The 22,383-nt window shown below is 47.4% G+C and overlaps 1 protein-coding gene across 4 annotated transcripts in view; it reads left to right on the top strand.

Annotated features, from left to right (window-relative positions):
* Positions 1 to 22,383, top strand: part of SLC23A2 (solute carrier family 23 member 2) — a 135,165-nt gene that overhangs the window by 81,067 nt on the left and 31,715 nt on the right. For all 4 annotated transcript variants that reach the window (XM_047068026.1, XM_047068023.1, XM_047068025.1 and 1 more), the window contains 3 exons: positions 4,372 to 4,488; positions 6,721 to 6,878; positions 21,694 to 21,782. In XM_047068026.1, coding sequence (XP_046923982.1) covers positions 4,372 to 4,488; positions 6,721 to 6,878; positions 21,694 to 21,782 — 364 coding nt within the window. The remainder of the gene's footprint in view (positions 1 to 4,371; positions 4,489 to 6,720; positions 6,879 to 21,693; positions 21,783 to 22,383) is intronic.

Here is a 22,383-nt window from a genome sequence, read left to right as displayed (position 1 = left end):
GAACTCAGGGACCGCGAGATCGTGACCTGGCTGAAGTCGGACGCTCAACCGACTGCGCCACCCAGGCGCCCCTCTTTTCTGACTTTTTAAAAAGTTTATTTATCTTGAGAGAGCGTGCAGGCTGGGGAAAGGCAGAGACAGAATCCCAAGCAGGCTCTATGCTGTCGGCACAGAGCTCGATGTGGGGCTGGATCTCATGCACCACAAGATCATAACCTGAGCTGAAATCAAGAGTCAGACGCTTGACCAGCTGAGCCACCCAGGCGCCGCCTCTGTTCTACTATAACTTTGATTTGACTTGACTTTATTTTTTTATTTTATTTTATTTTATTTTATTTTATTTTATTTTATTTTATTTATTTATTTTTTAAACTTTTTAAAATTTATTTTATTTTAGTTATTTTTAAAGCCTACTATTTCTGGGTCTGTTCCTCCAGAAAGGAATTGTCTAGACTCCTGTGGGTGTTAGCCTGGCTTTTGTAACCTGGTGTCTGGCATTCCAGAAGCAAATGAGGATCCCACTGTTCATGATTGCATTTAACCTCTGAGGCGGAAGTCTTTCTGGCTCATGCTCTTAAAACAGTACCTTTTCATATCTTGAAGGATGAGGAAGGCAGTAGGCAACAGGGTATTTGATTGGTCTGTGCTGTTAAAGCCCATCCTCTTCCCTTTCCCACTCTTATCTGTGTCTGCAAGCATAGAACCTGTCGGAGCATCTTTAGGTCAACCAGCTCACTTCTTCACGCTCTTCCTCTTTAAACACCCAGGTTTTAGATTTCCTCCCACTCCCCAGTGGGTCACAACTCATGCGAATGCTTTACATATTCTACCAGGGGGTTAATCTAATTTCTTCTGTTCTTGTTTACTTCATCTTTGTAAATTTGTGGTGTGATCATTCCTTCTGTGTCCTTTTAGGAGTTAGAGGAAGTGACAGGTGGTCAGTCTACCATATTTAACTGGAACTCAAAAGCTTTTTTTAAAAAGACCAATGAACTTGATCTTTGGTGGACCTGATTAAAGAAAAAAATGAGAAAGCACAAATATATATTAGCAACGTGAAAGGTGATGTAAGAATTGTGAAGGAGGATATTTAAAAAAATTTTTTTTAACATTTATTCATTTTTGAGAGTGAGAGAGACAGAGCATGAGCGGGGGAGGGGCAGAGAGAGAGAGAGGGAGAGAGAGAATCCGAAGCAGGCTCCAGGCTCCAAGCTGTCAGCCCAGGGCCTGACGCGGGGCTTGAACTCATGGACTGCAAGATCATGACCTGAGCTGAAGTCAGACCCTCAACCGACTGAGCCACCCAGGTGCTCCGTGAAGGAGGATGTTAACTACAACTTTATGATTATCAGTTTGAAACCCTGTAGCAAGGATTGGCAAGCTATATCTCGCTGGCCCAATACCTATTTTTATAAATAAAGTTTTATTGGAACACAGCCATACTCACCTGTTGGCATACCATCGAAGGTTCTTCTGCACTACAGTGGCAGAGTTGTGTCGTGACAGAACTATATAGCCCACAAAAGATAAAATATTTACTATATAACCATTTACAGAAAAAGTTTGTTGACTCCTGATCTAGCATAAATTATTTCCTAGAGAAAAAGTGACCACAATGGATGGCAAAAATGCTAGACTTGGTAAATAATGATAGAGGAGGTTGAAAAGGTTATTGACAGTCTTAAGGCTCTAACCAGAAAGCTGAATTCTGAGTTTCCTACTCTTTGATGGGCAGGTAATTACCTAGTTCTTTAGATTATTTCAGACCATAGAATAAGATGGAAAAGTCTTTTGAAAATGACATTGTTAACCTGTTAATGTAGTCATCGAAAAAAGCTTTTGGAGGGCCTTGTTTTCCTTTAGTGTTTTAAATGGTTTATATTTTCATGCAGTGATAATTGAGTGTAGTACCATAGCTCACAGTGGCCAAACACATTCCTGTCTCGAGGGTGGGGGGCAGTGCAGCATTTTGTCTTCAACGGTTAATTGACAACCATGACCACATAGTTTCCTACTTTGTGTCATCTTAATACCATTCATGGGCATTTATATTAGTTCCATTTATGAGTTATGGAACCATCCTCATTACTAAGAAAAATGGGGTGTGTGTTTGTGTACATGTCTTAGTGAAAGACCTGGAAGAGGACAGATAATGAAATCTTTTCATTTCTGTTCTTTTTATAGTTAAAACCAGTTATCTTGGAATCACTAGAATAATATTGCACACAGTATTATTGTAATAGGTTGTCCAAATCTGTTAATTGTAGTGTTAATATATACTCTGTTTTCAGATATTTTTTGTTTCTTTGTGGGCAGTAGTACCCCTACCTGTGAGGCCATGGGTAATAAGATGGTATTGGATTGTCCTTTGTATAATCCATAATTCTATCATGTGAACAAAATGGTCAACTGAGTTCACGGATTCCCAAAATCTGAGTTGAGGGTTCTCGAATATAGTTCAGTGGTTAGCCAGATGGACTCACAGAATTCAGGAAAGCTATTAAACTCATGACTATAGTTTATTTCAGCGAGAGGATACAGATTAAAATCAGCAGAAGAAGGTACATAGGGCAGGGTCCAAGGAACTGAAGCATTCCATTGTCTCCTCCCAGTAGAGGCATGTGGGCAGCACTTAATTTTCCCAAAAACAATGTGTGACAACCCTCAAGGATTGTTCAGTCAGCCAGGGATGTGTACTCAGGCCTTGGCATCCAGTATTTTGATTGGGGCCAGCCATGTTAAGCATGGCTGACCCACCCATGTGGCTGATGTTAGCATCCAGCCCCTCCAAAGGTCATACTGATGCTGTGTGGTTCAGGGCCCCCTCCATAAATGGCATCATTGGCATAAACCATTTGGGGCAGCCCAAGGCTCGAGGTAGACACACTCTTAAGAGCAGCATATTCCCAGAACTCGCAGGTTCTCTCCCACTTGCCAAGCAAGACCAAGCTGTTTTTGAAATGTGTGAGGGTTTGGACAACCCAGTCCTGCTGTTGTTCATCCTTTACTGCACATCACCACATATCATATCACATTTTCCATACACATGTACTTTCTCTACCACCCCTTTTAAAAAATCCCAGATTTTTAAAAGACTTACATAGTATATTTTAACTCATTCAGGAATGCAAATCTGCCAATATCCGTTGTTTGAATGTAAGAAAAAGTTCTCTGAAAGGTCATACTCCGTTCTCATTTGGATTAACTCAAATGTCAACTTACAGCAGACATTTACTTTTAGGCTTTAGAAGGTAAGGCTGAACTGCATCACTCCTTTTGTTCAAGAATATTTGGCCCCCAAATCCCTGTCCACCTCTGCATGGGAAATCAAGCGACAGACAGAGAGTCCGCATCTTTCTGTGGACTGTATCCATGGACAAGGGGGCACAAATGGGGCTAGGTATAGTCAGAAGGTCGCTATCCTTACTTTTTTTTGTGAAACATCTTTTAATTTTGTTTCCTGTTAGGCACGTTTTTAAGTACAAAAGACTTAGGAAAAAATGCTCATCGTGGATTCTAAGAAACTGTTCATAGAGTTTTAGAAACCAGAGCAGTTTTAAGGGTACATGGGGGACTTGGGGTTACCTTCAGTTTTCTGTTTAGCTCAGAAGTAATGCAGACACTGACTGTAAACGTCTAGACTATAACCTAACGTGTTCAGTCTTGGTGAAAATTTTGGGCTCAAAAAGCATGCAACACCTAATATTTTTAAAGTCTGTAGTAACAGTGGGGGGAGGGAAAGAGAAGAAAAAAAAAAAAAAAACCACTGTCCCCTAAACTATAAGCAAAGTTTTAGTCTTTAAACAAAATTGAAATCTTCCTATCTCTGTACTTAAAATTTTGCTCTTTTCACTCAGCATTGTGTCTGAGAAGCAGTGTTTTGATAGGAAGGTGTAGGACTTGTTTTGTTTGGTTTTTAGGGTACAGAGATCTTTGTCCTTGCAGGAATGGGATGGGGTAGGAAGGGCAGATTAGTGCTCTCTGTTTCAAAGTGATCAGCATTTCATAACCTTTTTTCCTTTGGGGCACCACTCAAGGATTGTTCATGCCAAGGTATCGCTTTGTAGACTCAACCTGGGAGCATCCCTCTCTATGTAGGGGTTCCCTAGGCTTGGGGAGAAGTTCTGAGCAAGCTGGGTGCTCTTGGGGATGAGTCAGTGACAGGGGATATCGAGCCCCCAAATTCTGAGGACAGCTCGTCTCACTGAGTGGGCTGAGCATTGTGTAAAAGGCAGCCAAGGCTTATTTTTACACAAGAGAATGGTCACCACTTTATAAAGTTGTTTTTCAGTAACTGTGGGCTGTACTGAGCTGAGTTACTATTACTCCTTGCTCTTGTTAAACAATTCCTTTTCTCCCTCTCACTCACAGAGCTCTCTCGCCGAGACCTTGGATAGCACCGGCAGTCTAGACCCCCAGAGATCGGACATGATTTACACCATAGAAGACGTCCCCCCCTGGTACCTGTGCATATTTCTGGGGTTGCAGGTAAGGTGGTTCCCTTAGGATGTGACCACCAGCAGATGTTCGACTCATCTGTCTGGATCCGTTAAAAATTCAGTTTTGATTTTTATTATTGCCGACTTTGTTATAAATTACTCTTTTAGGAATGATGACTGGGACTGGTTAGCATCCATTTCAGGGTAGTGAAAGGAAGAAAGGAACAGGAGGAGGAGGCCAACCAGGGAACAAAGGAAGGAAAATGTTCAAGGAGTGAGCAAGATCAGTGATGTGGAAGGAAGGAGCAAGGACTGTAGAGATCTAGAAAGAGGGGAGGGTACAGGGAGGGCAGAGAAGCTTTCGTCTTCATTCCTACCCGTGCAGTCCAGTCGTGGTCAGCTCTGCCACGAAATGTGGGTGACCCTGAGAAGCGCTGTGTTGGCCAGGACACACGTGGGAGGCTCAGTCTTCTCTGTAAAGGAAGGGAAGCATTGCTGTGGTAGAGGTTGCAGGTTACAGTGTGAGCAGAGAAGGCAGGCCACCAGGGCAAGGGGGGTGGGGCAGGAGGTGACCCAGGCTGACACCAGGTCCCTGCATCTTGGGTATTTTCCTCCCCTCTTCCCTCTCTCCATCCCCTTTTCCCTCTTAGGCATTGGAGTGGGGCTTTTGGAGAAGAACATAAGTTGGGAGGCCCTTTTCCCCTGGCCTGTATTTGCCTTGGCTGTTTTAGCCTGGACTCTGTTGGGGGTCTGACCTCCCTTTCTTCTTTTCTCAAGTTGGAATGGGCTGTTCAACCTGAGGGATTTCAGATGCTGAGAAAAATCGATCCCATCACCCACACCGGGGTAGTTACTTGGAGGCCGGGCCGTACCTGCCACACCTGATGCTTCGGCCTGGTTTCCAGCACTCCCCCACCTCTCACCCTCATCTCCCACAAAGGCATGAAAGCAGTTGGTCACCCCGACTGAAAGGTGTCTGACAGAGGAGGAGTCACGGCCAAAGGAGCTAAGGGGTCTTTAGGTTCAGGAAACTCGCTTTGGGGAATGTTTGTGTTAAGATGTCTCTAGAAGTGTGCCCGGGTCTAGGATTGGGAAACTCTATGTGCGACGTGCCTTTCTTGACAATATGCAGTGCTCTTAAGCTTGTGAGCAGCTCTGCGAAGTCCTGCACAGGAACGCTCTGTTCCCCGCGTGGAACACCTTGCGTGTTGTACAGTTGAGCATCAGGGGCTGCACACATTTTGGCAAACGTGAGCAGAGATGGGGGACTTGGAAAGGACAGTAGGACGTTTGCAGAACAGAAGTGGGAACTGAAGAGACAGGCCTTTGGGAGGAAGGGACGTGAGCAGTGAGGGCCAAGAATGTCCCTCCAGGGCTGAAAGGGTAGGGCTGGGGCCCAAGGGAAGAGGGGATGGGCTCTTTCTAGATGATTCCCACAGCTACCATATGTCCATAACCCTTCCCTGATGGTAGTCAAATAATGCCAGACCCTAGAAAGAGATGGAAAACACCCTGTGCAGTGAAGCCTGTGTAACTTCAATCCACAGACCCCGAGAGAATTAAAAAAATTTAAAAAGCAGATTAATTATCTCAAGAATATAGATGTAGAAGTCCACATGAAATATTGGCAGATCAAATCCCAGAAGAAAAACCTAGCGTGACGAACTAGGATTTGTTTCAAGAATGGTACCATGCAACCCAATTCATGTCACCAGATCAGAGGAAGAAAAGACCTAGGATTTTAGCAATTGATGCTAAAAAAGCATTTGAAAGAAGCAGGTAGGGGCGCCTGGGTGGCGCAGTCGGTTAAGCGTCCGACTTCAGCCAGGTCACGATCTCGCGGTCCGTGAGTTCGAGCCCCGCGTCGGGCTCTGTGCTGACTGCTCAGAGCCTGGAGCCTGTTTCCGATTCTGTGTCTCCCTCTCTCTCTGCCCCTCCCCCGTTCATGCTCTGTCTCTCTCTGTCCCAAAAATAAATAAACGTTGAAAGAAGCAGGTATTTCCAGTAAGAGTTGTGTAAACAAAATCACACCAGTGCTTGAGTCATGTGCTCTGTGCAGGCCTGGATTCAGGTGAGTGGTAAGACAGGAAAATGTATTAGAAAGGAGAAATGCTGGAAAAGATAGATGATGTGGCACACGATGTGCACGTATACACCAAAACCAGAGATTCTTCACGTGGGCTGTTTTAAAACCAACGGGGCAAAGTTAGTATAAAATCCAAACACACACACACACAAGGAAGAGTTTACTCTTCCCTCAACCGTCTCCTGTCGCCCACAGCACTACCTGACCTGCTTCAGTGGCACCATTGCTGTGCCCTTTCTGCTGGCGGATGCCATGTGCGTGGGGTACGACCAGTGGGCCACCAGCCAGCTCATCGGGACCATTTTCTTCTGTGTGGGAATCACAACTTTGCTGCAGACAACGTTTGGATGCAGGTGAGATTGGGATGCTGAATTGGGATGCGGAAGCCCCCTAAGGCATGAGCAGTGCCGCTCACCTAGGGCCACACGGAAGAACCAGCTGGAGTTGGCAGGGAGCATGTCCTACTGGCCAGTGCGCCCCCCTCCCCAATCCTGTGTTTCCTCTCTTGGTCAGTGGCCCTGCTTCTCGCCCAGGTGTGCAAGTTGGAAACTCAGTCTCTCTCTCCGCTCCTTCTAGATCCCCAGCTGGTGGGGCTCATTCTCTCCAGTAGCCCCTTTCTGCCCCACTTCCTTTAGTTCAGACCTGACTGCCCCACTCATGCCCAGTTGGTTTCCCGTCTCCAGAGCTGCTCTCCTCCCCTCCTCCCCACTCTGTCCCCGGCCCTCTTGCTGACACCACGTCTTCCTCCATGCTGCCGGGTGCTGGGCTGCAGCCCCCACTCCCCATTTAAAAATCCGACTGCGCCCACTCTTCAGGTTTTTCCCTTTCACTCTGTCCCACCGAGCGCCCTTCCCGGCCTGCCTCTGAGCCCCGCACCTATGCCACGATGAGCTCCTTCTGGAACCTGCTGTTTCACCGTCCTGTGCTTGGCTCCCTAGCAGCCAGGAAACCCTGCTCATCCTCCTGGCCTGCCCCGCACCCCCCACCTCTGTGAAGCATCCTTGTCTCTTCAAGGCCCCGTTGCTGCCGCCTCTGAATCCCCACATGTGAATCTTGTGCACGGTCTTCTAATGTGGCTCTTCCTCCACTTTGTCCTTTTTTGTTTTCATGTCTTTTCCCACTGGATTGTGCTCCCCTCATTGGTGCCAGGGCTCTGGCTTGTTCATCTCGCTTCCCCAGCCCCAGCTTAGAACAGGTGTGGAGCTGGCTCAAGAAGGAAGAGAACCGTCCTTGCCTGCCTCTTGCAGGCCGCTCGTGCCTCTCCTCTCTCCTCTTCCACCCTCTTCACAGTACAGCCTCTTCCTTGGCCCTGGGCTCTGCTCACAGGGTGGAGCCTGCTGGGGCAGGACTGTCCCCAGGGGAAGGGCAGCAGGGCACACTTGTGAGTGCTGTCTCTTGCTCCATTAGAGACAGCTGGAGGAGGGGTTTGCCTCCCCGGCGGGCGGTACAGGAGGGAGAAGATGAGAGGCAGCTTGGGAATCACGGACTGTATTCCAAGGAGTCAGAATCCTCAGGGACCTCAAGAGGGTTGCCCTTACTTGGGGACAGGAGAAATACGGGAAGGGCTGTGAGCAGTGTTAAGGTGATGTCCTGGGAAGGGATAGGGTCAGCTCCCTGACAGGTCTGCTGATGGAAGGAAGGCGGTGGAGGCCGCCCAGCTCTTGGAGTTGTCACACTCCAGTCCCGGCAGGTCCGCCTGCAGCCACTGCTCTGAGCAGATCCGTTCCCTCAGTGGGAGGATCTCCTTGGGGGATCCATGAGGGGAGGGGCAGGGTGTCATTGACCTGCTGGGGGGCAGGGGATGTGTTCTGGGCATCCCATGGAGGACTTGAGTTACTTTCTTAGAGCCAGGTAGGTAACTTTGGGTGCATCTTTCAGTCTTTTGATAGAACATTCAAGATTCTGCACTTCCAGTCTAAGTGTATTAAGAAACTTCTGTTGGCTGACTCCGGAGCGTTACCTTGTACACAGGCCACCAGTTCTCTGGGGGAGTTGTTCTTTTTCTAAACAAGTGACTCACTGTGGAACTTGTATCACAAACCATCTATGAACTGGGCAGTGCTTAGAGTTGATGGTGCTGGTTGATCTGAAGAGGGGAAGGGATGCGTGCGTCTTCATTGTGGTAGAATACACACTGTGCTCTTAGTCCTGTCTGACGATGGGGCCTGGCAGCGGCGGGCACAGGTGCCTGCTAGTGACACAAAAGGGAGGGGTGGGGACTTTCGGTGAGGGCTCTCATCATGGGAGGGCACCCGCTCAGGGACATCTTGTCCATTCTCGGGGCACAAGAGACGTAAACAGAACAGCTTGGGTCTGGGCATTTCACCCCTGCTGCCATACCGCCCCCAGCAGCTGAGCTGAGGAGGACAGGAGAGGGCTTTGATGTAGCTGCTGGGACGGGACATAGCTGCTGGGATGGCTCGTGGCCCCATTATGCAGAGCTGTAGCGTGTGTGCATGGGCACACATTTGCACGCGCAGTACAAGTGCTTGGGTCTGCACTCCATGCCCAAGAGGCTTGGTGAGAGTAGCTTTCCCTGCTCTGTCTTGCTGGAGGTGTCAGGGAAGCCGCACCCATGTCCTTGGATGGCATGAGCAGCTGTGAGTCCCATCCTCACTGTGGTGGCCCTCTGCACTGGCTCTAAGTTGGGAGGGGGTGGCTCACATCTGCCAGCCACACCAGCAAGTATGTGCTGCTGGATGGGGTGACTTGGTGTGGTTTTGTCTTGGGATGTGGATTTTCTCTGGCTGTTGGCATGTGGAGTGGTGTCCACGTTCTTTATCCGGGAAAAGAGGAGGAGAAAAGTATGGACTGGTTCCCACTTAGCAAACAGTCTTTATATAAGGCCCTGGGTGACTGGCTGGACCCAGCTATGGAGGCAGTGAAGGGAGCATGTGCTGCAAAGCCTAAAGGGCAGCCATGTGCACCTTCGGAGATTTGCAGTGATGTCCTGGGGACTTGAAGGGAGAGTCACAGGGGAGTTGGCAGCATGTGAGATAGGTCTTGAACACTCAGTAGGCCCCTGGCCCAGGAGGGTTGAAGGAGCATTTTCTGTCCTGGGAAGGGCAGGGGCAAAGGCAGGAAGTCAGGCTGGTGAGTGCTTCCCCTGACCAGAGGCTGAGCTGTGGGCCCGTCTCTGATACTTGGGCATTATCAACGGGGCACAGGGAACTTGCTAGGGCTCTGTTGGCAGGGCACTTACCTACTGGGGTTGAGCCTTGAAAGACATTACTTGGGTGCTATGTAGAAGGGGTTATGGGCCAGATTCAGGAGATCAGGGATATCCAAGAGAAAGGCAGTGGGGATCCATGCCAAGGAGTCTGGTGGGGAGATAAGGAGAATGTTAGAGGTGGCAGAGTCCAGATGTGGGATGAGATAGCTAGCCAGGGGGCAGCGGGAAGAGACAGACAGATGGAGGCAGAGTGAGTGTGTGTGTTTGGGGGTTGAGTGATGAGTTTAGCTAGAGTTTAGCTCTAGCCTGCATTCTGGAGGTCTGTTCCTGCCTTTGATCTTTAAATGGAAAGAAAAGCATGGGGTGTGTGTTTCATGTGTCTTGATTAAAGAATCAAGATTGAATGAATTTGAGCAGCTGCCCTTGGGACTGGAGAGATTGGGCTTGGGCGGGGTGGGGAGCAGCCCACCTCGCAGTGTCAGTCCCTTGGGTTCCTGGCCCTTCCTGCCAGGGTTAACTGTTGTTCTACTTCTCTGTGCTAATAGCATATTTTTCTTGCCTGGGATCCTAGCTTCCATTGGTGTGGATTCCCAAGTCTGCAAAGCCTTAAGCTGTTATTGATACATTCTTTTCAGTGTCTGTCCACCTTATACTTGAGGTCCTGCTGAGCAAAGATGAACTGAGATGGTGAGGTGGGTGAGGGAATTTTCCCTCCCTGACTGGCTGGTCACCACCTCTGGGGTTTGTTTGCTGCACCTATATATTCATGTGTCCCTCCCATCTCCCTGTGTCCCCTGCATCTCCCCACCCTTTCCATTAGAGCTCTAACTTCTCTAATGCCCTCTTCCCTCCTTCCACTGGGCTCCAAGAGGCAGGGCTCCCCTCTCCAGCGGAACCACCTCCTCGCCCTTGTCCAGTTTCCCGTAGGTTGAATGGGAGAAGAGCAGAAATCCCCAGAGTGGCCAGATACCCAACTTCCTCCCCTCCACGCCCCCTCTTCCAGTATTGCCAGCAGAGCAGGGCTGGCGGTCAGATCTCAGAGTGAGGATCCATCCGTGGTACTCAGACACTCAGGAGGGGCTGAGGGTGAGCATCCCCGGGTCCGTTCCAGAGACCCACCAAGTCGGTGCTGCCAGAGCTGGCTGCATTGCTGGTTCAGATCGAGTTGGGATGCACCTGTCAGCTGTTTAATTGCGTATGGTTAATTTTGCAGTGCAGTGATGTTGCTTTAATGGATGAATAATATTAAAAGTCAAACATTACTGTTTTAAGGAAAACTAATTTTGAATTGCAGCTAATAAAAGTAAGTGATGTATTTTTTTAAATCAAGTTTTGGGATATTACAGTGATTGAACTATAATCCCATGGGAAGGGAGAACCCACAGTACCCAGTATAAAGCATTAGCTGAAGCCATGTGGCAAATGATGGTTTCTTTTCCTTTCATACATGGAGTTCAGTGAGCACAAGAAGTTACGGGGACCTACTCAGCCCCCTGACCTTGGGCAGATGACCTCCCCAGCCGATTCCGTTTGTGAAAATGAGTGGCAGCTTTTCTGAAGGTGGCCTGTAGATGACGTTTTGCCATTATTCTGCTTTTGTATATTATTATAAGCTTTCTACAGTAGGTTTGAGAAGTTGTGGAGTATGAATCATATGAAACACCTTTTAGTTCTGGGTGCTAATGTGGGTCCTCCTCACAGGCTGTGAATTATCATCTTAACAGACTTAGGCATTTATTGCCTGATCACAGCGGGATCATTTAAATACAGAAAGCAGTTGGGGCAGAGAGGATGGCCAGGGAGGGACAGCGCAGGAGGGGAGGGCTGACGGAGCCTGGAGTGAGGTTTATTCCTGGTGTCATAGCTGTAAGGATTGTAGGTGGCCTGTGTATGCATGTGCATGTGTGCAGCCGTGTGTGTCCGTGTGTGTGTGCATGTGTGTTTGCAGTTTGGTGCCTGTTTCCTTGGGTTTAGAGCAGCAGAAGGACAACATTTCATGTTCAGTGTTCCTTATTTCTAGGACCTATTTTCAGACCCTGTAGTGCCTGAGTTGTAACATGTCTTTGCATATTTGCCCAGCGTGTACTGAGTACCTGATGCTCCCCTGCATTGGTTGCAGTGGGTGCGTGGGGCTTAAAGACCAACTGTGGCCCGTGGCTGTGAGGAGCGGGACCTTTCCTTTGAGGAAGCTGGGGTCTAGAGCAGAAGAGGGAGGAAAGTGTCAACACCCCTGACCTGTGGGCTGCCACCGGGTCGTCCCTCCTCCTTGTTTCACACGGGCACCCTGCTGAAGAGTGGTGCGCTGTTCCGGGAAACCCGTTTCATTCCGTAAAAATAACCGGAATTGGTAGGGAAACTGAAGGTGAAGCAGATGCAGGCCTTTGCGAACTGGGCACGAGCCCAGAGTGCCAGCTTTCAGATGCCGCTTCCTGAAGGCTCCTTTGGGGGATATGTCCCGTCAACCCCCCCCCCCCCCCCCCCGTGGGCTGAGGCCACACCACGTGTGCTGCAGACCCTCCTCCCTTCACTGCACACCTCCCCGGGCGCACTTGGTGGTTTCCTGTCCCCCAGGTCCTGATTGTTTTGAAATGACGGTCATGGGTCGCAGTCCCTGATGTGAGTGACTCCGTGGCTTTAGTGCTTCCCTGAGCCTCTGCCTGCTGGGGGCGGCACTTCTGCCACGGCCGCTGCCACGTCCCTCCTCCTCACCCTGCCTTTTCCTTCTTCCTCCTGCCCTTTGACCTCAACTCCCTGCACTTCGCTTTCAACGAGGTCTTCATTGGTTAGTTTGTGATGTCAATCCTGGGACCTCCTCAGGCTTGTTCCAAGAATTAGTGCAAAACTTTGAAATCCTGAGAGATCAAGGCAAGTTTGTTCTGACACCATCCCCCTAACCGCCCTGCCCCACCGTAGGTTTGAGCTGGAGGACTCAGCTGATGCATTGGCTGCTGCTGCCTCTTAAAACAGAGGTCAAGTCTCAGTCCAGCTCTGAGCTTCCCAGAGTCCTTGCCCCTCACCCCAGTCAGTACAGAGCTGGGGGGAAGGGAGGGCCCTGATCCCTGCCCTCATCTGCCATGTTGACCTTCCCCTTGGTGTGACAGGTGCTGTGTTTGGGGGTTACCTTCAGCATTTTGCCCCAGACGCCTCTTGGAGGCCTCACTCTGAGGTCTCCCACAAAAGAAGAGACTGTAGGTGGGGTCCCCCCACCCACCCAAAGGAGCCCCTCCTGGCCATCACAGGCCTGTAGCAGGCATGCAAAACCTTCCTTTGCTGAGAGAAGGTAGGGTTTGGGCCAAGAGTGACAGTAGCTGGTGCAGCAACCTGTTCTCTAACCGGATCGTCCCTCCTGAGGAGGGAGGTCCCCTGTCTGTCACCTGCCTGGGTTCTAGGGGCCTGTATGAGATGTGTGCTCACTGAGCACGGGCGGCTGCAGGATGCTTCCAGGGCTCCAGTTTGGGGCCTTGAACTCTTCACAGTTCATAAAACTAACAGGGATGACAGGACGCAGTGATTATATTGGGGGTGAGGGAGATTGGGATCTCTCCCGCTTTCTGTTTATGTATTGGTGGTGTAGTTGTAGATAACATGCCAGCTCACCCCTAAATGCTCTCCTAGGAATGAGGGTCCCCTTTGTAACCACTTACCACACCTGAGAACATTGTCATTCCCTCATGTCATCTAATGTGCAGGCTATTTAATTTCTCAGGTTGTCGCTAAAATACCTTCCTTAACTATTCGTTTACCTCCCTGCACCCGGATGCAGTCAAGGTCATGTGGCACATCTGTTTTATGTGTTTCTTTGGTTTCTTAATCATAAACCGTCCTCACTTCTTTCCTGCATAACATTACCTTCCTAAAGTGCCCAGGCCAGTGTTCTTATGGAGCATCCAATGGTCTGAATTTGTCTGATTGTGTCTTCGGGGTGGTATTTGATTTTTTCCACAGTCCCCCTCATCTTCTGTAAACTGGAGGATGGGGCCAGCCAGAGGCATCGTTGATTCAGGTGAACATGTTTGCCAAAATTACCATGTAGGTGACTGTCTTTCATATTCTGTCATGTTAAGCAGACACATAGTAGCAGGTTACAGGTTTTTTCCCACTAAATAAAAAAAATTGACTGTCCATTTAACTCAAATTTCAAGTAGTACATTACAGAATTGGGAGCCAGTGAGAACCCAGAGCTAATGACTTTGGAGGGAGCTTTGCCTTGATCCCCTAACCAGCTGCATCGGGGAGCTTTGGTTTCAGAGTTGGCCTCACTCCTGTTGCACCATTTTCCAGCCTTGTGACTTTGGAAAAACTGCCTGGTCTCTCAGGGCCCCCTTCCATCATCTGTAAAATGGTAATTAATAATGATGAAATTGTTAGTGAGTGCTGAATGAGATAATTCCTGGCACCTGTCTGTACTTGTCTGTTGGCTCTCATTATTTTTGTGGGCCTTCTGGAAAGTAAGGCAGGTGAGTGCAGGTGAGGCAGAAGGGCACAGTGGGCAAGGTCTAGGACGTCTGGCAGAGCGGCATGTCCTTGATGGCATGTAGCACGTGGTTGGGTGCAATCCTCGGCCATACTGCCAGCATCCCCCGATCAGGAAGGGCCCCCAGAATCTGTCTCAGGCCATCAGAAAGTGGTGAGGGCACTTTATCCAGCTCCTCCTGCAGCCTGAGCACCGGCCGTCTCTCAGCTGAGTCTGTTCAAGTTAGCTCCTTCAACACTAGCTTTGCCAGGTGGTCTCCCCTTCAGCTGACATGCTGTTTCTCTGTATTTCTGATACTAGGAGACTGGCTGAGTCCTCTTAGTACATGGCGGGGTCGATGAGTTCAGTTCTTCAGATATTTTAGGGTAACAGACTCTTGACTGGAAATAGTTGATACTATCATGCTTGACAAGGAGGTTATCAAAATTGTATTCAGCTAGTCCTCCTTCCTAAATTCCTGCGCTCTGTCTGGACAAAGCCTCTGGCTGTGAGCTGTGGCTTGGGAGACAAGCTGGTTGATAGCTTCCAGCCAAGGATCTCCAGGACTCTGTAATTGGAAATACTGACTCGAATAGTTCATCTAATCTGGGCATTTGCCTATAAAACCAGAATGGCATGAACTTGAAGTTAAAAGGTTACACTTATCTTTAGTTAGGAGTATTTTAAATCAACTAAAAATGGATTAGAGATCCGAATGTAAGAATCATGAAACTATAGAAGAATAAAACAAGGGTAAATTCCTTTATAACCCAGAAGTAGGGAAAAACTTTTAGACTAGGACTTAAATCCCAGAAACAAGGATAGTAAATTTGATGACATTAAATCTAAAAAGCGTTAAACTTTACATTGGAAAAAAATACCATAAACAAAAAATGGTAAACTGGAGGAAATATTTGTAATGTATTGCAGATTAAGTATTTTTAAAAGATACCAGAAATTGTAAATGCAAAAGTTGTGAACAGATCACAGAAGAGTTATAGAATGGTCCTTCTCCACTGGAAATGATAAGTTGGTTTATAATAACAGAATATAAACTAAAGCTACCCTGAGATAACCATTTCTCACCTTTGTCAGATTCACAAAAAATAAAAATTTTGATGAGCCACTCTGATGGCAAGACCGTGGGGAGAACAGGCATTCTTAATACATTGCTGTCAGGAGTTCAACCTTTATAACAAAGAAGAACAGGCATTCTTAATACATTGCTGTCAGGAGTTCAACCTTTATAACAAAGAAGAATTTTACAGTATCTAGAGTACATGTGCATTTACCATTTGATCCAGCAATCCTCCTTCTAGAAACTTACTCTTAAGATACACTCTCATAAATGCAAAATAATACACAAAAAGTGATTTATTGCTGTATAATTTGTAATGGCAAAATATTTAACACTTAAATGTCCATCTGTAGGAGACTGGCTGCTATCTGTACCTCACACAGTATGGTCCCATGCAGCCCTGAAAAGAATGGGAAAGATCTCTGTTAACTGGTATAGAGTAAGTTCCAGGATATATTGAAAAAACAAGCTGCAAAAAAGTGTGTGTGAGTGTATGTATGAAGGAGTAAGGGTAAGTTAGGAATTAATGAAAATGGTTAACTATAGTGAGTTAGGTGGGAAGGGGGTGGAGGGGTTAGGGATGGGAGTGAGACTTTTCTGGCATATCTCCCTATATGATTTGATTTTTAAACTGTACAAATGTTCAACATAGTCAAAACATAAAATCAAAAACGAAGAAAAGCAAACCTAAAATTGAAGAAATAGGTGAGCTATATGTCAGATTGCTAACCACATAGAAAAGAATTCATTCACAGACTTTAGAACACAGTACTGTACATTCCGTGATTGGGGTGTATCCTAAGCACAAAGTAAAGAGAAATCTTAATAATCTTAATAGTCTTGTTCATAGTGACACGTAATTACATAGATGTGTAATTCTTGGACTGTGCTGTATGATGTTATATAGGGTAAGACAAATGAATGGTATGTTGATAATGATGGAGAATCAGGACACTTGGTGTAAGAAAAGGAAAGATACAAATATGAAAAGAAAGAAGGTAATCCAGGGGTATTGGGCTGAACTATAGGTATCATTATGACCCCATAATTCAAAAATGAATTGTAGCTTTGTTTACTAACTAAATGTCCGCTCAGTGACAGTGAGCCCACCTGGTGCTCAATCTTGGTTTCTAAATGCCATTCTCCACTAAAATGGACCTGGGCTTCCTAAAGTAGTGGTTGACTCAAAGGCCAGGGCTGAAAAAAGTGCACGTTGACCCTGGAGCATTTTGTGCCAGAAAGCAAAAAACTGCTTAAAGAATAAGGGGTGGAGGTCAGGGCGTTGGGGGGTGTGGGGGGAGAGTCAACTTCATAAAGAAGGAGAACCTGCTTGAGCAGGTTCTTTGGGCAAGTTTGGGATAGTACATTAAAAAGAATGGTCATGGAAGTGAATTGTAAAACTGAATTTGAAAGGAATTCATTCACGCACCTGCAATGATGTTCAAAAAAGAAAAAGATAAAGTTGGACAAAAAAGGCAAGCTCTTCTTTACAAAAGGCCACTAATTAAATACAGATGGAATGATCAAATTGAAAAATTGTAATTTTTAAGCCCACTATGTAAGAATGTTCACAAGCTAGTGGGAATATAATATTCACACAGCCTAAGAATCACGCGATAGATTCTTAATTACAACAGGAAAAAGGTCCCACCTTGTGGGACAGCACCCAACACCCAGGCAGTGTCCTTTCGGGAAGTGTCTGGCCTGGCTCTAAGCCTGACACAAGACTACCAAATGCAGTATAGGAACTCTGATTGGATTTGGGGGAGCAGGAGCAGGTATAAGCATATTTATAAACAGATAAATTTAAGTACGGTCTGAATATTAGATAACATTGTTAAGTTAATGTCCTTGGGTATGATATGGGAAAGCGATGATGCAGGAGGGTGTGTTTATCCTTAGGAACTGGGAGCTACTTTCCAGATAGTTTAGTTGATAGAACATATATACATATGGGAAACAATAGGAAAATGTTACCAGTTAAAGAGTTTCTTGTGACATACTGTGGTTTGCTTTTCCTTAAAGGCACTTAGGATACACATTCCTGATGGCAGATTCAGTTTTGAAACTATAGTTCTTTGAAGCCAAACCTGCTCTATGTTTCTCAGAGATTATTGTTTTAAAATCATGCTGCCGTTTAGACTCGAGTAAATATTTATTTCACAACAAAAGGTTTTGTACCAACTTGATAGATTTCTTGGTAGATCAAGGAAGTCAGCCAGATTCTTAGCATACTTACTGTATAGATGAACTGTTTTATTCATTTTCCCTAAATGATTCAGTTCTGGGAAGATAACGTTTCCTACCTTTGAGGTGCTGTTTGTAGGGCCCACCTGCCCTTGTAAGCTTTTTAAGGACTTTTCTCCTGATGACACCAAGGAGGACTGCTAGCCCCTGGGACCTTGGGGAAGTTGTCTGGTTTTGTCTGGAAAATTCACATGTACACTTTACTACCTGTTCTCTCTGCCCAGTGCTTTTTATCATAAAGAAAGAGAGAGAAAGAAAAGAAAAGAAAAGAAAAGAAAGTCCTTTCCCTAATTTGCAGTTAAAATCAACATGACAGAAACACTTCTTATTTTTAGTCTAATAAAATTCTTCTCAAAGAATAACATTTGTCAATAGCACCTTTAATCCATTAATTAATTGTTAAGTGAAAGTTGGTGCCGGGGACACAATGGTGATGGGTAAAAGGGCCTGGTTCCCACGGTCAGGGCAGTTCCGCCCCTTTGGGAGATGGGCGGGTCCACACACAGATAGCTTCCGTGCTGTGAAGGGGGCCACCGAGGCTGAGGTGCGGAGACCTGGCCCGGGCTGACAGGTCCCTGGAGCTGACATGACACCACAGCGTGAGCGAGTCTGGAAGCATGGACCACAGACGGTATGGCTACAGGCTGCCGGAGTGCCTTCTGGTGACGTTTTAGGATTAAGGTCAGCTTTCCCAGTTCCCCCAAGGTGGTCCTCTCCGAACAAGGTCGCTTTTGCCTGTGGGCGCCAGCTGGGGCACGTGCCCTTGGTCCACTCTGACCTTCAGTACGGCAGTGCTGCCCACAGTCAAGCTGCAGTTCTCTGAGGACTCCTGGGGCTGCTCTGTGGCTCTGGTGTGTGCCTGCTCTTCTCTCTGCCTGCGCTCCTCACAGCCCCTGCCGTGTGTGGTGTGGTGCTTCCTGCCCCTTAGGTAGGTGACGGCCCCTGCAGATGCCTGCCTCGGTGTCCTGCCCCATCGGCATCACCACCTCCATGTGTAGCCGTGTCTAGCTGTCTTCCTTCACACGGCAGAAACCTGTCGGCAGCCCAGGGTAGTTTTTTTTGTCATTGCAGAATGGTAGATCCCTTCATCTGGCCCAGGGGTTGTCCGTCTTCGTGGTGCCTGGTGCCTCAGCGTCGCCCACAAGTGATTATGCAGGGTGCAGGCCCCATCCGAGACTCTGATTAACCAGGACTGGGTAAGATGCAGAAGTCTCCATTTTTAACCAGCACCCCTGAAGCAGCTTCCTGGCAACTTGTGGAGTGACTTGTGGAAATCACAGCCAGAAAGTCCTGAGTTGTAAAGAGAACACATTACAAATCCAAAGGAGATCCCAGAGCATTTTCTGGATGAGGTGGTGTGGCCTCTGTGCCTTAATGATGAATAAACATTGAATATCGGAAGTGAGTTGATGACTGAGCGGAGAGCAAAGGCTCCGAGGCAAGAATCTGGAGTGCAGGTCTGTGAAGGGGCTGGTGAGGAAGAGCTGGGGGCCCAGGGCTCTGGTCTTCTGGGCTCAGAGGAGGAAATGGGACGCCTCCAGCAGAGTTTTGAAGAAAGGAAGTCTTGTCTGGGACTGGTTAGGTTTTTCTCCATCCTGGGGCCAGAGCCTGACATGGGAATGTGTCACAACAGAAGTGTCTGTCTGCTCACATTTTTTCTTACTAACCTCTAGTGATCTTGTTAACCTTAAAAACTCATCTGCAGAAACCCACCACCTCTCTTCCATGTTTAAGATCTACTTTCCCTATAGAAGAGGGTGGCAAAGTTTTTCTGTAAAGGGATAAGCAATAAATATTTGGGGCTCTGTCGTCTTTGTTGTGACCTCTGGATTCCACATCGTAGCCCCACAGCAGCCGCAGACAATCGGCGGATGGAGAGGCTGTGTCCCAGTGAAACCTTACTCACAAAGACGAGTCATATGCCAGACTTGGTTCACGGTCCAGTTTGTCAGCTCCTGGTGTAAAGAAAGGCACAGCTGAATTAGTTTCCTTTCCAGCTGTTGGGACAAAATTAAAAGAACAGGCAGTCTTGTCTACCTGGGGAGCCCAGGGACCCGAGGTACAGGAAGGAGAGCCCTGGGGTTGATCAGTTGCACACTAGGGAAGGGCTGGAAAAAGCTGCTTTATCAGATGAGAATATCTAGTGCTTTATTGTCCTCAGCCTTTTTCTTGGAAAATTGGCTTTGTATTTAGGGAAGTTCTTATTTGGTGAAATAATAGCTCTTGTCACCACTTTCCCTAAGAAAATTTCTGTCAAGCCACTGATTGATGCTGCTAGTTGTGGAGACCACCCTTAACTTCTGGGGAGCTTCTGCTCCTTCCTGTACAGCGGCCGCTTGTCCTCCGGCCAGTACTGCTTGTGGCGGTCAGCGTGTGTGTGGCTGAACGGGAACGTGTAAGCTGGCATGTGCAGCCCCTTTGCAGATCATTTTGGGAGACTTCGAGACAGCACATGCGGGAATTTTCTATTATCACCTACTTTCAAAGGAATTCAGGATCCTGGTTGTTTGAAATGAGTGAGCTTCTTTGCAGCTGTGTTCTCAGGACCTTTGGTCATGGTTAAGCCATAAAATGTTTGCCCCGTAAGGTGCCCAGACTGAGGTCAAGAGCAGTTCACATCACTGGGGGTGGAACCCAGAGCCAGTCTTCACTTTACCAGTGAGCCACCAGTGTGGTGTCGATGGCAGCGTTCCTAGGCCGAGATCTCGGAATGCAACCCACGTTGTGTGGCCCTAGGATGTGTTGCTGGAAATCTGAAATGATAGTAAAGCAGATGTTATTTGGGCCATTTGAGAAGGCATCTGTTCCTGATTAGTGGGGACCACGCTTTGCCCTTTCAAGACATTTCTGAAAAGTTATGCTTCAGGAGTATTTGTGAATCAGTGTTTCCCTCGTGGCATACGTTCCCACGTTCGATGACTTTCATGTCCACTTTTGATGGTACTGTGCTCTGGGCCCCTCTGACAGGTAATTATAAATGGATGGTTGGTGGAGGGTGTGCCCACGTGAGAAACCACCAGCAATGCATTTGGTCTATACCGTGCAGCCTGTCTCTACGCTCTAAAGCTAGCATCATGCCTACTCTTGGTTGATTTCATTGCATGATTAAAATGGCCAGAAGAACAAAAGAATCTTGACCGTGTCTGGCGCAGAGTGGTCTGTGCTGGCCCTGGGCTGGTAACATGGCTGCTTCCCGCTAGAGCCACCTTCTCTTAGTCCACTTCCTGTTCCAGTTGGGGCAGGATATGCCATCAGAGTACTGAGGGGCACGTGCTGGGTTCCCATCCACTGTCCAGGACACTGGTACCAGGTGGTTGGGGGGTATTTCAGAAAGGTCTGGACATCTGAGAGTTCCCAGCCCTGCAAACAGAAGGAGCCAGTTTTATATTTTACCCTGAAAATAATGTTAAAAATAGCAAATAGATATCAAGGTTTCATGTTAGCTCATAAAGCTATCTTTATATAACTGTAGCTGAAATGCTGTACATTTAAAAAAAAAAAAAAAGCAAAATCTCCTGAATTTGAATAGCTCAGGTGTTCAGAAAGTCAACATGAAATATCTAAAATGTAATTGAATGGTGACATTTGAGGATTGTAGGCAGGGGATTTAACAGAGAGTCCACATGCTTTTTTTTATGATTGAGCAGAATATCTTGTCTACTGTTGATTTGTAACGTACAGCTTTCCTTTCCTCATAGCTCTAGATCACTAACACGATTATGATGCCTGTCCTCTAGGATTGAGGGCAGCCTCTGACTTACAAAATGGAGTGACGGGGGAGATAGATTTTTTTTCCCTGTGCTAACCAATAAGAATGTGAAAGGGAGGAGGAGGAGGGTCGTAAAGTGGAAGACACACACCGATATTTCAGAAGGAGCTCACAAGCTCAGCAGGAAAGCAAGATGCCCAAATGCCCAACACCCCCCACCCCCAAAGGGAAAGGTGGTGATGGCAGGGGCTGGTGGAGGGGTGCAGGGCTCCCCCAGGGCCCATGCTGGGGCTGTCTGTGGGGAGAGCAGTGGGAGGGGAAGACGGAGAAGCCGGGGGCCCGGCTGTGTGGCGGAGGAGATCTTTGCAGACCGGGGCTCGCTCTTCGGCGTGTGCCTGCATTTACTCATGTGCTGTTTGTCTATGGAAAAGACTGTTAAGCTGTCAAATCGTGAACTACCTCGGTAGTTCCTGATGCCGTGATCATGGTTTTGGTCTCGTTTCTTTTAGGTTACCCCTGTTTCAGGCCAGTGCTTTTGCATTTCTGGCCCCTGCTCGAGCCATCCTGTCTTTAGATAAATGGAAATGTAACACCACAGGTAATTGCAGTTATTTCCGCATACGTCATTGGGGTCCTTTAACGCACGCGATAGAAGGGAGGCCTGGACGTGCTGCCCTCGGCAGCGTTAAATCCTTTCTGGAATCGGGCAGAGAACATACAAACCAACAAACCGCTTAGAACACTCCAGTCTGTGGATCGTGTTTCTGTCTCTCTCTCTCCCCACTCGTTCATCCCTAACCTCAGAGCAAGTAAGGACCAGAAAGGACCTCATTTCTCTATGCTAATGAAACTGATAAATATGGGAACGGAATAGAACATTTGTGCTATTTTTCTGCCTCTTTCTTTCAGTGGATTTTATGAACCACCAGTAATCACTCTCTTTGCTGCGTCAGCATCCCTTCTCTGAAACATCTCTGCTTTTTAAGGATCTGGCTGCTTTGGTTTTCTGCAAATGACTTTAACCCCCCCCCCCCCCCCATTAGTGATTGCAAAGATCCTTAAATAACCCGATGAGGTCAGGAAAAGATCAGATGGAGGTTTAAGAAAATCAAGTAGACCTGTCATACTTTCAAAATACTGTTAGGTTCTAGGAGCAAAGTTTTCCAACATTTGCTTCCTCCCTTGCTCCCAGGAGTGAG

Source organism: Lynx rufus, unplaced genomic scaffold, assembly GCF_022079265.1.
Source record: "Lynx rufus isolate CCGP_SWC_20201006 ecotype Redwood Valley unplaced genomic scaffold, mLynRuf1.p SCAF_8, whole genome shotgun sequence".
NCBI lineage: Eukaryota > Metazoa > Chordata > Mammalia > Carnivora > Felidae > Lynx > Lynx rufus.
This window is presented reverse-complemented; position numbering and strand designations above follow the sequence as displayed.